At 36.8% G+C, this 17,599-nt stretch overlaps 1 protein-coding gene across 1 annotated transcript in view; it reads right to left on the reverse strand.

Annotated features, from left to right (window-relative positions):
- Positions 1 to 17,023: 17,023 nt before the first annotated feature.
- ADAT2 (adenosine deaminase tRNA specific 2) overlaps positions 17,024 to 17,599 on the reverse strand; it is a 40,336-nt gene continuing 39,760 nt past the window's right edge. Inside the window, exon 6 of the mRNA XM_007484654.3 lies at positions 17,024 to 17,552. Coding sequence (XP_007484716.1) covers positions 17,509 to 17,552 — 44 coding nt within the window. The 3' untranslated portion in view covers positions 17,024 to 17,508. The remainder of the gene's footprint in view (positions 17,553 to 17,599) is intronic.

Below are 17,599 nucleotides of genomic sequence, written 5' to 3' on the forward strand. Positions count from 1 at the left end.
CATAAATAGCATTAAATTGCCAAGGATGAAAAGTACAGGAAGATCAACATAAGATATATTATCATTGAAATGTGTGACCAAAAAAGAAGTCAGGCAATTCATGCAGGAAGAGTGAAGGATGATTGAAAGACAATTGCATGCTCTGTTTTATCCATGTAATGGCAGGGGATCTAATAGAAAGTCTCCATTTTGTTGTATGGGTCCCTTCCTGTGCCAGATTTATGAGAAGACATATAAAAAGTCCTACAGACTGGGGATAATTAGTTGTAATCTACTTCAGAAATGTAAACACTGATGAGATCACAGTTCCCATTGAAGTGTGATCACTTGCCTAGGACTTCCCTAGCTTCTTCTTCCAGACTTCAATTGGTCAAAATGCTAGTCTCCCTACAGACCAATCTTGAAGTAAAAACTTCAGTAATAGGAACTAAACCAATATACCACAAGTTAAAGGAGAATTCCTGGGTATCTTGTCATCACTCTATCACTTCTTCCTTTTCTCCATCTTGAATAGCCACTCTTGCATGTGACCTTTAGAGACGATGCATCTCCTCCATAGAGTATGTAATCCCCTCCTCTTTGAACTTTCTGAACTGTACTCAGTTATCCAGATAGTGACTGAGTGTGAATTCATCTAACCTCTATTCAGCTCCATGTTTCACATCCTATTCATGCATCCACCAGGGAACCAGAGCCAATTAAAGGATCTCACCATCTTCTCTGCTGCTTTGTGAATCATCCCTTAATCTTCCTCCCCCATCCCACACACACCTGATCTTTCCATTTCTAGTCCTGGGAGGAGTAATTAAATCCATGAAGTAGGAAGATCATGGCAATTGACCACCCTATAGGTCTACTTAAAATCCCTCTTACTAAAAAGATCAAAACTCACTTCTCTAGTCACAGGGCAATTTCCTCCATTAAAAAGCAAGTTCCTTAAGGGCAGGCACTTTCATTTTAATATTTGTACTTCCAGCTCTTCACATAGACATAGTAAGTGTTTAATAAATGTTCATTCATTCATTCAAGTTGATAAAAGTTATGAAAAGCTGTTATCAGGTTCCCCTCCCTGGAGTTTATGGGCTCTCCTAACAAAACAGAAATATCATCAGTAGTTGTAGAGCAACCCTTCCTCAAAGCTTATGGACTCCTGTTCCTTTCCCCTTTAACTATAGTTTAGCCCTCCTACTCAGTGACTCGGCATGGCCCTTTTTAGCAAAATAGATTGTCAACTCTCCATCCAACCCCAAACATAAACATAAAATAAGTATAGAACTTTGAGGAAATGTAGATCCTCCTCTGAAAAGGGTTGGCGATTCCTGTCATGAGGACATTGGGATCCTCAGCTACAACTGGCTTTTGTGTGTTGTCTTTTCCCTTTTAGAATGTAAATTCCTTGAGGGCAGAGACTGTATTTTCTATTTGTAAATCCAGTGCTTAGTACAGCATCTGGCAGAGAGTACATGCTTGATAAGTGCTTATTACCTTCTTTTTAATACCATACCAAGAATTAGCCTGTCAGTGTCCTCAGCATCCCCTTTTATCTCCTTTTACCTACACTCTAAGACAGACATTTGTCACATTCATTCCCACTTCCAAGCCTTTACTCAACCTATACCTTCTTCCTTCCTTGCTTACAAAAATCCTACTCAGGAACCAATTCAAATTCTGCTTCCTTCCTGATATCTATTCAGTTTAAAAAATAGAAATCCTTTTTTAAAAATTAAGTGCCTACTATGTGAAAGTCAATTTAGATTATCTATGTGGATTTTTTAAAACCACTAATAGAAACAGAGTTAGAGTTGAAAGGGACCTTGAATGTTTTTAAGTCTATCTACCTGCCCCTTCCATTTTACAGGGGATGAAACTGAGGCCCAAAGGAAGAATTTTTATAAAAATAATATATACATGTACTAGATAAATAATAGAAAATTGGACTTTGAAACTTCCTTGAACTTTGGGATAACTGGTTTTGGTTGTATCCTAACAAAGATTGCCTGGAAAGAAGTCTTACTTCCTTATAGTCCACAGAATAGATGGTTCTTCCTGGTTCCATCATGTGACAAGGAAATCAGTTCTTTTTGACATAACTCCTAAGCCCAGAATTGTGAAGATTGGATTTAGCTATCTCCTGATTTGTAACAATAAAGATGCTTAGCCTAACAAAATCGGGAATGTCTGTAACCATGCTTGAAGATTGAGGGTTTAGGAGGATGACCTTTGTTAGATAAATTTACAAATCAGAAAGAGCTGACAGACCCCTGGGCTGTCCTAAGTCAAGCTTAGGCTACGATTGGTACAGAGGAGACACAGGAAAGGGAGGTAGAATCATCTAGGTTTGTTTGTTTTTCCCCACAGGGCTTCCTGTCGTCTATCTCTTTTCCCCGAAGAGGTGGCTCTGGCTGGCAGCGTGCTAAGTGTTCTGACATCTTGGGGTGGTGGCAGCTATTTGTCTGGGTTTTGGAGGTGAGTTTGTCCTTGAGTTAATTCAGGTTCAGGCATCTTGGCTGAGCCCTCTTGGAGTTCAGGCTGATTCCTTCCTCCTCTATTCTCCAAAACCTTATCTTCCTAGAGCCTCTAATCTTCCCCCGGGCACAAGCCAGGTGGGAGAAATCCTACACCCTTTCCTTCTCCCTTCTTAATTTCTTTCTACTATATTAATTAAATCACCATAAATTTCCAGCTGACTTGGGTATTTTTTTATTTGGGATATTCATGGCAACCAATAATTAATATAGTTTAGGTCACAATGCTAAAATTATCCTTTACAGAATCATGTAAGGAACAACCTGGAGTTGCTGGTTACACTTGTCCTTTTACCAAGAGGTCAAATCACGAGCCAAAACTCAGCCCCTGCTGCTCCATGGGAAATGTCCCAACCAAAAAGTCAGAGGGCTACCCTCATCATTCTCTAATATACCTAAAAAGTACCTCACAGAATTCAAAGGGCTTTACACATTATAGCTTTTGAGTCTCACATAAATCTTGTGAGGTAAATTGTAATGCATTTTATAGAATAGAAAACGGAAAAGTTAAGTAATTTGTCTAAGGTCACCCAGGAGGTGAATGGCAGAGCCAAGATTTTGAGAATAAGATGAACCCACAAATTAGTATAGTACAAGAAAGAGGTTGACAAGGACATAAAAGGATCTGTGTAGGGGGCAACCAGGTGGCTCAGGGCATTGAGAGCCAGGCCTAGAGATGGGAGGTCCGGGGTTCAAATCTGACCTCAGATACTTTCTAGCTATGTGACCTTGGGCAAGTCACCTAATCCTCATTGCCTAGACTTTACCACTCTTCTGCCTTGGAACCAATGCACAGTATTGATTCTAAAACAGGAGGTAAAGGTTTAAATTTCAAAGGGCGGGGGGCTATATAAAGTGCTATAAGAAATATAAAAGAGGATGACTTTTCCTAAAACTAAATTTAGCCTTTAATTGCATACTTTCTTTTATTATCTAGGTGTTATATGTGTATTTAGACATACCTTCCCAAATTCCTGCTGGAAAAAAGTGGGTGAACAATAAATACTTGTTGAGTATTTTTTTTTTCTGTGTATACCATATGACATTTCAGGATTAGCAAATCTGTTGAGTAACAGGGATGGGTTTCTAAATCAGTAATGATTTCTGGTTTAGAAAAGTGAACAATGGCAGCTATGGGGAAGGGGGTGAGGGGTGGGAGTAGGTGAAGATATAATTACATCATCAGAGATCACAGAGTTGGAAAAGAGCCTGGGGGTCATCTCGCTCCATCCCTCATTTTATAGATGAGAGAACTGAGGCCCAGAGAGGCAAAGCAAGTTACTCAAGGTCTTAAAGATAGTTTCTGCAGAGCTCAGGTATAAATCTAGTTCTTACCGGTTCACTAACTGATTTAAATGCTCAGTTATATTTTCAGTAAGATGATCATATGTAACACTTAGAGTCAGATATGGATTTTTAAATCATATTTCCAAACAAAGACTGAAGCATTGTTCTTATTTAGAAGCAACTTCTCTTCCTTCCACCTCCTCAATCTTTGTATTGGGCAAAACAAACAGTTGAAATAAAAAAATAACTATCTTCATGTTTTTGAATCCTTTTGCTATTTTTAAAAAAATTCTAAAAATCATGGCACTGGTACAGTTTGCTACAAGTTGGAGTGAACCAGCACAATTTAATAATTCAGAATCTTAGAGGGTAAGTGTGATTATTTGAGTGAAGTGATTTGTAATTGTGTTCATGTAGCTTCTGTGTATATATATATTGTTAGGTGGATTCCCAATTATTTTATACTGTTATTTTAACTGCAATTTTTCTATCTCTTTTGTTGGGAATCTATAAAATGCTAATGATTTGTATAGTTACTTCATATATATTGCAACTTTCCTGCAGTTGTTAGTTTTTTAAATAGTTTTTTAGTTGATTCTTGCCATTCTTTAATCATCTTCAAAAAAAAAAAACAACCACCTTTTTTTTCCTCCTCATCTGTAAGATAATTAGGAACAAACTAGGTGATATTTAACAGGATATTTTATTTATCATTAGGAAGATCAGAATTCAAATCCTGTCTGAGATGCTTATTAATTATGTGACCCTGAGCATTAACTATGTGACCCTTAACTTTCCTCAATCGTAAAGTAAGGATAGCAGAATCTACCTCACAGCATAGTTGTAAGGATCAGATGAAATAATTTATGTAAAATACTCTATAAACCTTAAAGTGTTGTTCAAATATAAGCTATCATTTATTATCATTTATTCTTTAGTATTATTTACTCCTTCCAATCACCTTATGAGAGCAATACTATTACCATCCCCATTTTACAGATGAGAAAACTGAGACTAGGAAAGCTTACATGACTGTGCCTATGGTCACATGATTACTAAGTGCCTAATGCAAGATTTGAACACAGGTTTTCCTAACACCAAGTCCAGCATCCTACAGAGGTCCTAGTCCAATGCTCTCATGCTATACATGAGGAAGTTGTGGTATAGAGAAATGAAGTAACTTCTAAGGTCCTTTGGACTCTTAAATCCCTGTTCTTTTTGGAATGTTGCCTCCCTTACTCAATCTTAACAAATCAGTAAGGTTAATCACATACTAGCATGGTTTATAGTACCATAGCTTAAAGGGAGAAATTAGATTCTTCCTCATTTCAAAGATAGAGAAGCTAGATGGTACAGTGGATAGCAAGCCCTTCCTAGAGTTGAAAAGACCTGAGTTCAAATCCAGCCTCAGATACTGTTAAGATAGTTTTTATTATTGTTCCTTTTCCTCTTAAATAGAAAAAAGGAGAAATTAACAAAAACTCTCTTAACAATACTTACTAGCTACTAGGTGAGTCCCTTAACCCTGTTTGAACTGGAGAAGGAAATGGCAAACCACTCTAGTATTTTTGCCAAGAAAACCCTAAAAGGGGTCATGAAGAATTTGGTGTGACTAAATAAAGATATAAAAGACAACAAGCACATTTCAAAAATATCCAAAGGTGGAAATTGTGCCAGTGTAGCCTATAAGTATAACCGCCTACCCCCATCTTCTGCCTCTATCACTAGCTCTTCCTCACCACACAGTGAGCAATTTTAAACATAGAAGAACAGTTGGCAGTTTTGTTACGGATGAAGTCAATCTCAGTTCTCTTGCCAAAAGCCAAGAAAGCAAGTAACTTAGTCCTTTCCCCAGGCCATTCAAGGCCAGCAGAAGTAGGCTGAGCAGAGAGGGGCAGGCTAAACACAGGCTCACAGTTTGATCTTAGTTGTAAGGATAAACACTGTAAGTCTCTTCTTCTCCCTTGGTGTATTCACTTTTTCTGGATAACTCTTAATTCAAAAGAAAAGGAAAGCATTGGAAGCATTTTAACTTTCAAAATCTCTATGGAAACCCAAGAGAACTTGTATTTTATTGCCAAATGACTACCTAACTTGAGTTTTATATCCTATTGGATCACTATAGGCCATCTGCCATACCAGAAACAGCTCAGGCCTAGTTTTCCAAAGGTCTGTCTATAAAATGGCAATTAAAATTAATATAATTCTTGGCTTTGATAAAGAGGAATACAGGAGGGAGAGAAACCAAATTGTTTCTCTGGCTGTCTTTTAAGCTAAAGAATCCTTTTGTTAATTTCAATGGAAATACCCCAATTTCAAATATCCCTTAACGAGAGAGCTCCATTTTGGCAGACGTAGAAGGGGGGGAAATTAAATTAAAACCAACAGCTGTTTCCAGGGCTTTATCACTAATTGTCCTCCCCTCCTTTCCATCAGTGTCAAACACATTTTCTCTTAAAATTTAAACAGTTACTGCCTACACCGGGGTTCTTGGCTACCAATTCCTTTGCTGACATGCTCCAAATACAACACAGGAAGAGGTTTTTTTGTTCCAAGTAGCAAGAAAACACACAGATATTCTAATACGATCTTTTATCTGTGATTGGAGCTTGCCAAAGCATTACATGTCACACAATACTCTAAGGAACCAGAAAACATTTCAAACCCTTTTTCACAGGTATCCACTTTGAGTCAATCTCTTTTTTCCCTTCTTTCCTTAATATCCTTTATGAAATGATAGTCTTTAAACTCTTAACTCATTAACCTTTCCCCAATATCCTACATCACACATATTTTAAAGAAAATCAAATTTTCAGTTGGGATACAGTTAAGAAAGATATCAAGTTGCAGCAACATCTTAGTTTCTCCCTGATAGAATGGAAAAGCTAAATAATAATAGAAAGTAATAATAATCCTTTATATAGTGTTTTAAGGTTTGTAAAGCACTTTATGAATATTATCTCGCTTTATCCTCCCAACTACCATGGGAAGTAGGCACTATTATTATCATCTTCATTTTACAGATGAGAAAACTTGCCCAATGTCAGATAGCTTATAACTCAGAGGCCAAATTTGAAATCAGTTTTCTGGCTCTTGGCCCAACATTCTATTCTGAGTTTGATTGTTTGGGTTTTTGTCTTTGAATCTCCAATGACAAGCAAGGGCCTTGCATATTGTTCATTGTTCAATTGTATCCAAATCTTTATGATCTCGTGGATGATAGCACACTAGTATTGTCAAAGGGGTTTTCTTGGCAAAGATACTGGAGTGGTTTGCTATTTCCTTCTCTAGCTCATTTTACAGATGAGGAAACCGAGGCAAACAGGGTTAAGTGACTTGTCCAGAATCACACAAGAAGTTCCTGAGGCTAAAATTGAACTCAGGTCTTCCTAATACCAGACCCAGCACTCTATCCACTGCACCACCTAGCTGCTTCATACACAGTAAGCATTTCATATTTATTGAATTGAATAGAATTAAGCAACTTTTTCAATTTATCAAGTCAAATTTCTTAAACTTTTTAATTTATCAAACATTTGTAAAATACCTACCAAGTTTTAGTGTACAATGCTAGGTGCTGCCAGACAAGACACAAGTATCAATTAGATATGGTCCCTGTCATGGAATTTAAAATCTAGTAGGTAGACTTAATCACACACATAAAATAACATAGAATATAAAAAGAGAACAAAATAACATCATAGGAAAAGCATAAAGATGTTTTGGAAGGTCTAAGGAAAGAATATCTTAAAATCTAAGAGAAAGAAAATGATTAGGAAGTTCAAAAGTCTGAATCATCCCTTTATTCAGATATCCCACAGTTCACCACCATAAACAAGGTTGTTCAAGTTCTGCTGCCTGATTCCCTCTTAGCATTCTCCTGTGACACACTGGGGAGTCCTGAATACCCATGAAAAACTCTGTCCTCCTTAAACAAAAGATACAGAGCAATCCTAATGCTTCACAAAACAAACTCTTTCAAGTTAAGACTTTTAAATTTTAGGGCAAAATATTTCAGTACCTCAGTCATTATAGGGAAGAAAAAAATAAAAACCAAAATGTGTTTAAACACACCAGAAATCAGAAATCACTTTTTCATTCCTTATAACTGCCACAAAGGTAGGTCAAATTCTACTCAGAAAAGAGATATAATACTTTTTTCTATCATGTAGGCATAAACAGGTGGGGGGGGGGTTCTTTTTAAGGTAGTTTAAGAAATGATTGTTTCTGGAATAACACCTAAATCCTTTTTTCCCTCCATAAATCCTAGATATTTTCCCTACAATTCTATTTCTCAAAAGTTCAATCAAAAAGCCCAAGTACTCTATATAAAGATGCATTTTGAACCTGTTACCACAGGTAACTTGCTGACTATTAAAGAAATACATCATTTGTCTGCCCTAAAAATGATTACTGGGAAAATGTCATAATCAATGAACCCTTCTGCTTACGGGAGAGGAAATTGATAAGGCTAGCAATGAATGATGTTCACTAAAGAAGATATGTCAATCACTTCCTTAATTAAGAACTTAGCTTAGTCACTTCCTTTTGAGGGCTTTGGTCTCCTCATCTGTAAGATAATTTGGAACAAACTAGGTGATATCTAGGATCTTTTCTATCTCTGATATTATTTGATATATGAAGATAGGAAGTGAACTACTCAAAGAACTAAAATGTAAAGAAATGCTTACTTTTAAAAATAAGTAATATTGAGAGGCAGCTAGGTAGTACAGTAGATAAAGAGACAAACCTGTAATCTAGAGGACCTGGATTCAAATTTGGCCTCAGATACTTTATTTCCTAGATGTGTGACCTATGTAAATCACTTAACCCCAAATGCCCAACCCTTACCACTCTTCTGCCTTGAAATAGATACTTGCCATCAATTCTAAAACAGAAGGTAAGATTTTTTTCTTTAAAAAAATAGGTAATGTTGAGCAGAAGCTACATATATAGCATTATTAAATATTTAAAATCAAATATGCTCTTCCCCATAAAGCTTGTCAAATATGGCAAAAATAAAAAGAGAAAAGAGTAAACCTCTGGCTCACAAAGCCTGATAAATATGACTACTTACTCTTCTCAGAAATATAAAAAATATTTATGTCATAATTACATTTGATTAAAAACAAACAGGTCAGATATTTCTTAAAACCATAAAATCCGCAAAAGCCCTCCCCAAGAAATAACAACTGAGGATCCACTTTCTCTCTACCTGGAGCTCTGCTTTATTGGTGGAACATGAAGGCCCTCTTCTGGGCTAGGCTGTGCAGCACAACACTTGCCTGGCAAGAAATACAGGGCCAACCAACAATCAGCAAGCCTGGGGACCAAGAGTCTTTGCAACTTGCTGTTGCTGTTGCTACTTCTGCTATGTGTATATAAGGAGTGTGAGAACCATCAAGTTCCCTTAGAAGGCTGCTTTGGATGACCTAAAGAAAAAATTCCTGATGAGATTTATGAAATGATTGTCCCTGCACTCATACTTAAATCCTAGATATCTTCCCCACAACTGCTTATCTCAAAATATCAAAAAATAAGCTCAAATAGTATATTTACCAAACCTATTTCCATGGGTGGCTTATTTGAACATTCTACTTTATCTGTCCTAAAAAAGATGATTAGGACAATGAAGTTATGATTGCCTTCAGTCTCTCTCTCTCTCACTCTCTCTCTCTCTTTCTCTCTCTCTTTAAATAAAGAACAAGTCTTTAATAAGGACAAGGGAGACAATGCTCTTATGGCCACTGCAGAGAGTTATGCACACACAAAATACCACCACACCAATCTTTAGGCTCTGAGATTATGGAAACAATGTCACTGGAAAAATACACTGGGAATGGGAATTTCCATCATGGGGATTTCTCAAGACTGTCTAGTTTTAACATGAATTTCAGATATGAAGGAAACTACCTATGTATGTAGTTATTTATTAAAAATCACTGAAGAATTATACCACAGAAGTGGTTTTTATTTTTAATAATACTTAGAGAACAAACCAAAAAACTTAATGAAATAATTAACAACTTTAGCAAAGTTGCAGGATATAAAATAAACTCATATATCATCAGCATTTCTCTATACTACCAATAAAGTCCAATGGCAAAAGATAGAGAAATTCCAATTAAAATAACCATAGAGAATATAAAATGGCTGGGAGTCCACCTGCCAAGACAAACCTAGGAACTATATGATCATAACTATTTTGAATAAATACTTGCTTTAGTCTTTCTTTGAAGCAGACATTCTAAAATCTTTATCTAGGAGTATATTGGACTTTGAAGTAGCATATCTAATTTCTTATACAACAGTACATAGGGGCAGTTAGATGACTCAGTGGATTAAGAGCCAGGACTAGAGACAGGAATCCTGGGTTCAAATCTACCCTTAGAAATGATCTCACTGTATGACTCTGGGTAAGTCACTTAACCCCTATTGCCTAGCCCTTACCACACTGGTGCCTTGGAACCAATACACACTATTGATTCTAAGGTGGAAGGTAAGGGTTTAAAAAAAAGCCCAACCTGAGTACATACTTTATAAATGCTTTCAGTAAGCAGAAATCTAAAAACCATGTAACCACAGCATGTATTCCACCCATAATGCTACTCAGAAGGTCCAGGGTATAATACAGTCAGGAATCCTTGTGGTTGCAAACAATTAAGGATCAAATGCTGATATAACAGGCTCTGAGCATCTGCCCACAATTGCAGCACAAAACAATCTACACCCATATCAGGTAATTGTGTCTTACAGTGTACACTCTGATTTGTCAGCACAATCCAGTATTTAAAGTATTGTTTTTGGCGGTTAAGCGTTCACTGGTTGCTAATTTCTGAAACCCTAGACCCTAATTTGTCTCCATTCGCAATATTATTTTAACTTCGGGAAAGGGTGTTTACAAAATATCAGGTTTTGGGAAAGTGTTCATTGGTTCATTTGACACATCCTTTCACAGAATTACTGAATTTAAGGGTTTGAAGAAATCTCAGCAATCATCTAGTCCAACTCATACACAAAATGCATCACCACATACTCAACAAGTGACTATCCAGTTCAGATTCTACTTGAGGACCTCCAAGAAGGGTAAACTTATCACCTCTAAAAGGCAGCTCTTTTCCCCTTGGGACAGCAGTGTGAATTGTAGGTAGTTTTTCCTAACATCAAGTCTATATTTGCCTCTTTGCCACTTTTGCTCATTCCTCCTGGTTTTACCCTCTGGGGCCAAAACAAATCTAATACCTCCTCCAAATGACAGCCCTTCAGATATCTGAATATAACTGTCATGTCCTATTTCCCTACAAGTTTTCTTTTCTTTCTTTCTTCATAGTTTTGCTATAAGAATCATCTCTTTTATTTATACTTCAGCAAATAATTATTAAAACATAGTTTTTTCTGGGTGCAATGGATCATTATCTACAAAATAGGAATTGAGTTAAAATGGGCATTTGTGGGGACAGCTGGGTGGCCCAGTGGATTGAGAGCTGGATCTAGAGATAGGAAGTCCTAGGTTTAAATATGGCCTCAGACACTTCGTAGCATGTGACCCTGGACAAGTCACTTAATCCCCACTGTCTAGCCCTCATTGCTCTTCTGCCTTGGAACTAATACACAGTATTGATTCTAAGATAGAAGGTAAGGGTTTGAAAAATATGTGTGTGTTATATGTATGTGTGTATATATATATATATACATATATATATATATATATATATATATATAATATATAAAGTTACTACCACATCATGGAGTCTTGTTGAAAAGTATTCTTTTTTAAAAGTGCATGGAGGTACAAAATTATCCAAGTATTAAACAGAAGGCCATTATATTGAACAAAGATTTTGAACAAATTATTACAATTCAGCAACTTTCAGAAAAGCTGCTAATGCTAAAGGCTCAATGGCCAGCTGTTCAACAATTTCTAGCAAGTTGAGGGGTTATCCATGGCAGCTGCTGTCACTTAATCATTAATTTTCTTTCTCTCTGGTAGAATGGGTTCTTTTAGAAATGTAAGTTCCCATCTTATGTTTGAAAAACAAACACCTCTGAAATTTTTCTCATAAGCAAAGCCCAATAAAAGTTGCCAGAGAAAAATGAGGTATACAGTTGAGGTAAATAACCAAATAGTCTTCTTTGTGTATCTCCTATGTTCCCCACAACTTTGTAACCATTTCCAGTTCTTCTAATGTGTTGGGCTTCTTCAAGAAGTCTTCTTTTCTCTAGGATGAACATGCCCATTGCTTTCAAATGATCCTTATCTGTCATGAACTTCAAGCTCTTCTTCTGGGGGCCAGTCTCCTTACCATCGTCACTCTATCAACAGCCTTCTGTAACAGTGGTGCCCAGAACTGTGCGCAGTACTACAGATGATGTCTGATGAAGACAGAGTACGATGGTGCTATCACCTCTCCCTTACTGGAAGCCATATCCTCTCAATGTGGCCCAAGATCTCATCAGCTTTTTTGGCTACCATATCACACTGCTGACTCATATTAAGCTTGTAGTCCAATGGCCTCCAGATTCTTTTCAGAACAAATACTGTCTAATCATGCGTCTCTCATCTCATACTTGTGAAGTTGGTTGGGTTTGTTTGTTTTTTTTTTTTAACCTAAGCAGAGAACTTTACATATATCTCTACTGAAGTTCATCTTTTTGGATTCAGCCAGTACTTTAGCTGGCCAATATCATTTTGGACCCTGAATCTATCATTAACTGTGTCATCCACTGTCCCCATGGATGTCGTCTACTATCCCTCTCAGCTCCGTTGTCATCTGAAAAGTTGATGAGCATACCTTCCATTCCTTTATCCAAGTGACTGATAAAAATATTAATAACAGGGCCAAGCACAACCATCTGGGGTACTACATTGGAGAGCTGTCAAACTGACATTAAACTGTTAAGTTACTCATTGAGTCCATCAATCTAACCAATTATGAATCTATCTCACTGTATTATTATGTAATCTGTCTCTCTTCTCCACAAGAATCATAGGAAATACTTTATCAAAAGCTTTGATAAAATATAGGTAAACTCTATTCACAACATTTCTCTTATCTATTGGTTTCAGAAACCTGTCAAAAAAGGAAATAGGGTTATTATGACATGACCTGTTGTTGATTAAGCCATCCTGACTCTTGATAATCACTGCTTACTTTTTAGAGGTCTGGCAATCATCTCTTGAAAAATATATTATAGATTTCCCCCAGAATTGTAGTCAAACCCTAGGCTAATTCTGGTCTCTTTCCTCTTTTGATAATCTGGAATTTGCCCTTCTCTAGTCTGGTGGTATCTATTTTTTATAATCTTTCAAATTTCACCAATAGTGAATCTGTAATTGCATCTGCCAGTTCTTCCAGGGTTTAAGGATGTTGCCCATCTGGACCAGGTGACTTGAATTCATGAAGGGAAGTTAGTGATATTCTCTTACCTGTTTCATAATTTGTCTTGGGTTTCTTTTTTGTTCTGTAATTTCCAGTGTAAAGGTCATTTTCTTTGCAGAGAAAATATAGAAACAAATTAAGAATTAAGCATTTATACCTTCTCTCTATTGACAATTATCATTGTCCCATTCATTCCAAGCAAAATTTCCAACCCTTCTTTGATACATTTTTTCACCAACATAGCTAAACAAAGAAATCCTTTTTGTTTTCTGTAGCATTTCTGACATGTTTAATAAGATGTATACGCTTACATATTCATCTCTGTTATCTGGCTTTGCTTCCATTTTCAGAACATTTCTTTTTTTAAATCTAAGTTGGTAGATGAGTTCCCTGTGCATCCCTATTGGTCTCTCCAGATAAACCTCAATTTTCCTATTCATTGTTTCCTTTGTTTTCTTCAGAATTTCATTTTTCAGTCTTTTGCATGGTGCCTTGAGTTAACTTCCCTTAAAGCATTTTATCCCATGAAGTCCCTATCCTTCCACTGAACCTTTTGAAACCTGGTTTTCCAGAATGTACAGTAACTAGATTTCCTCTCCTCTATCATAAGATGAAATAAAAACTTATCCTAGATTCCATAATTTTCAATGCAGCAACCAGTTCTCTGTGAAACACAGAAATAGAAGAGAACTTACCCTAGTTGAATTTCCACCTTTTAGTGCATGAAATTATCAACAAGAAAATTCAAGAAATTATTAGCTATTTTGCTTTTGAAAGGAGTGTTCCAGAAAATATATGAATAACTGAAATTCCCCCATCACTATATATGATACCTTCAGGTCAGGCTTGTGATTTGTTTCTCAAACTCTATTTCCTCTTCCTGTCCAAGTGTTTGTATTGTCTCCAAAGGAAAAAAAAATACTACCATTACCACTCCTTTGGCTTACACTCAAATAGTATTATATCTAATCCCTGTGGGTTCTAGATTTCTTTGCAAGTATATATTCTTAATATGTCACCCTTACCCCCCTTTAATCTATCATATTTATTTTGAATAAGGTATACCTGCCCAGAGCCAAAATCTAGTCATGAGCTTCATCTTAGTGATACTTATGAGGTCAGATTTTCTCCCTTGTATTAGAACCTCTAGTTCTTGCCTACACTTTGGGAACATGTGCACAGATATTTGAGACCAAGGATTTTGTTAATGGCTCTTTTCTTGCATTTTGTGTCTGTGAGCATTAATGTCTGAATGGCTATTCTTTACTCTTTTTTGTGGCTTCTTTCTATAATATCTAAATCAAAGGATACTATATAAGTTGTCTTGTTCTTTCCCCATTCTAATTAATTTAAAGCACTTTTGATTAGAATTTTCAAGACAAATGGCAAATACATTCTTTGATAGATACACTCTCCCTCTAATTAAAAATCTGTCAATGCAACATTGTAAGCCATGCTCCATAAATCTGTATGAGAGAAAATCTTTGGCAGGAATCAGATGCCAAGAGAAAGCATTGGGGAAGAGCAAAGGAAAAAAAAAAACCCCTCAAGATTCCAGGTAGAGAACAGAAGCTGGGAGAACTCAAAACTGCCAGCTCACCAGACTCCTCCAGTTGAGAGCCTGAGAAGAGGACCTCTGAGGCTGGGGTTCCCCTCTGGATATCATTTGCTTCCCAGTGAACCCCTGAAATCTCTTACTCAGCTTGAGACATCATAGATTGGGACTTTGAAGAAAGCTATCTACTGAAAAATCTTCCCTCCAAAGATTATTCTCTATCTCACTCTCTCCAACTTGTCCTGAACTCCATTACTCTAACTAGATTAGCTCAGGTGTAGGGACCAAACCAGCAGCTGACCGGGAAACAAGTCCAGGTCAAAAGCCAGGACCCCTGAGACTTGGGGGGTCAGTCTGCCAGTCAATAGGGATTCCTGCTACCCACTTTTCTCACCTGATACCTTCATCTCAAATACTACTTAGATCAGGTCTGCCTAGTTCCTGACTCTAAGAAAGGGAGCTGAAGATTTGGGGAGAACCATGCCTCTCCCCAAAAGGGAGGGTTAACTCAGGATCCTAGGGGTCCAAATAACTAGACCCAAAGGAGTAATCCTCTCCTCTGGACAGAGGAGTAACTCCAGGTTTTAGGGGAGTTAGGAGTTTAGTTTAGGAGAAGTAGCATAAGGACCCAGAGACAGGAAGGACCAACTGGTCTCTCAACCATAGCTGGGACAGAAGGGAAACTGTGCCATTTCACTAAAGCTCTTGCCTCTAGTTTTAATCTCTACCTCCCAAACTACTCTCTGAGGATACATACTTTGTCCCTCAAGGAGACAAAGCTGGGTTACCTTCCTCAAGGGGAAGATCTCTTCCTTCTCTTCATTTCTCTCAACTCTTTCTTTCCCTCTCTCCAGTTCCCTGGTGTATGTGTGTGACCCTCTAACTGGCCATATATTACAAATCCAAACACCATTTTCAGATATCACTTTTAATAGCTAAATTAACCTCCCAGATTTAATCTGCTAGTCTAGATCCCTAAAACTCCGTGGCCTTTAGTATTAAATCTTTGCCCAAGATTTTTATTCCTTGGCAATACTTTTGGGGTTCTTTATGGAAATACAGCTCATGTCCATATAAATGACCAGAAGAGGATAGCTGTTATCTATTTTGTAAATTTGGGGAGGTTCTCTTTTACATCTTGGGTACATTCTCCAGGAAATATAGCACATCTCACTATCATTGTTATCGGATCAACAAACAGATGATCCTATACCATAGGCAGGGAAATCACTAACTATCACTATTTTCTCTTCTTCCTCTGCATCTTACTAGATTATCTCTTACCTGATAACTTTTGTGTCTCTACTTTATTACTCTTGGAAAGAACTAGAAGCTTCTTCCTCTTCAAAAAGAGCATCAAATCTGTAGTAAGCTCTCATTGCACAGATATCCTTTTTATTTCCTTTCTTCTCTGTGTAAAACTCTTTCATTTATCATCCTGACAAGAAATCTCTTTCTTCCCCATTAAAACGTAACTTCTATTTTTTTTTTAAGGAATCTTGCATTTGGGTCACTAGGTGACATCGAACACTAGACCTAGAGTTGGAAGGAACTGGGTTCAAATCTGGTCTTAGACACTTCCTAGCTATGATGACCCAACAATCATTTAACCCCATTTGCCTAGCCCTAACTCTTCTGTCTTAGAGTTGTTTCTCAGACAAAAAGTATTTATTTGAGATTTTTAGTCTTATTTTTTAAAATCCTTATTAGTGTTTCACCTCAACCATAAATACCTGGTTAAAACATTTTACAGACAATTCATTGTCCTTTCCTTTGTTTCAACAACTCTGTAGCCATGCTTATCCCCACTTTCCCTTCAGTCTTATCCCATCTCCTGTCAGTTTTACCAGTTTGCCCCCTCACAACTCTATTAATTTATTCAACTCACTAATATTTTCATGAATCTTTTGTTCCTTATCATGTTTTGTATTGCCAACTCTCTTCTCCTTATTCTTCTTGAATCTATTTCAATTTCTATCCCTAATTCTTCTTAATCCTTTTATACTCTCCTTAATTATCTATGATTCTGTTTCTCTCACAAACTGCAGGGAAATTTGAATCAGTAATTGAGCCTGTTCTTCAAACTCTCCTCATTTTTTTTCTCAATTTTTTTCAAATTTTTCCTCCCAAAACTTAACACTTGAAATACATTAGGCCAATCCCCTTCAGGTTGGCTACATAATTTTTTCTTTTCCCTATTTGGAAAAACCTTTCCCTGCTCCTTCTCTCACTACACCCTCCCATAAAACCTAGAAGAAGCATATGATCAACGACCATTTTAATTAATTAAAATATATCATTATTTATTGATCTGCTACTATGTATCAGACACTGTGCTAAATTCAAGAGATACAAAAGAAAAACAAAACAGTCCTTTCCCCAGGGAGCTTATATTCTGAATTACAACATGTACCTATATATGTATAAATAAGACACATTCAAGATAAATACAAGGTAACTTTTGCTGTTAAGTTTTTAAGGCACTTCTAGCTGGGAAAAACCAGAAAAATCTTCTTGCAGAAGATGGAGTTTGAACTGAATTTTGAAAGAATCAAGTATTCTAAGAGGTAGAGATAAAGAGGAAGACTTTTCCAAGAATGGAGGATAACCACTGCAATTGATAGAACATGAGGAACATTTGGTTTGCTGGTATGGCTGGACCATGGCTGGATATGTGATTCAGCCATGTCATGTTAAATGTTTCCATTACAAGCATTTTATTGAAGTCACTATTAAAGATGGGTCTTCCATCAGATGAAGTTCAACATTTGTGACCTTCCTTTTTCCGGACTTTTGATTTTGGTGCTACAAAAATATTAGAAAAGAAAGAGAAAATATGTAAGTATGACAAT

The sequence above is a fragment of the Monodelphis domestica genome, chromosome 2 (genome assembly GCF_027887165.1).
Source record: "Monodelphis domestica isolate mMonDom1 chromosome 2, mMonDom1.pri, whole genome shotgun sequence".
NCBI classification, from domain to species: Eukaryota; Metazoa; Chordata; class Mammalia; order Didelphimorphia; family Didelphidae; genus Monodelphis; species Monodelphis domestica.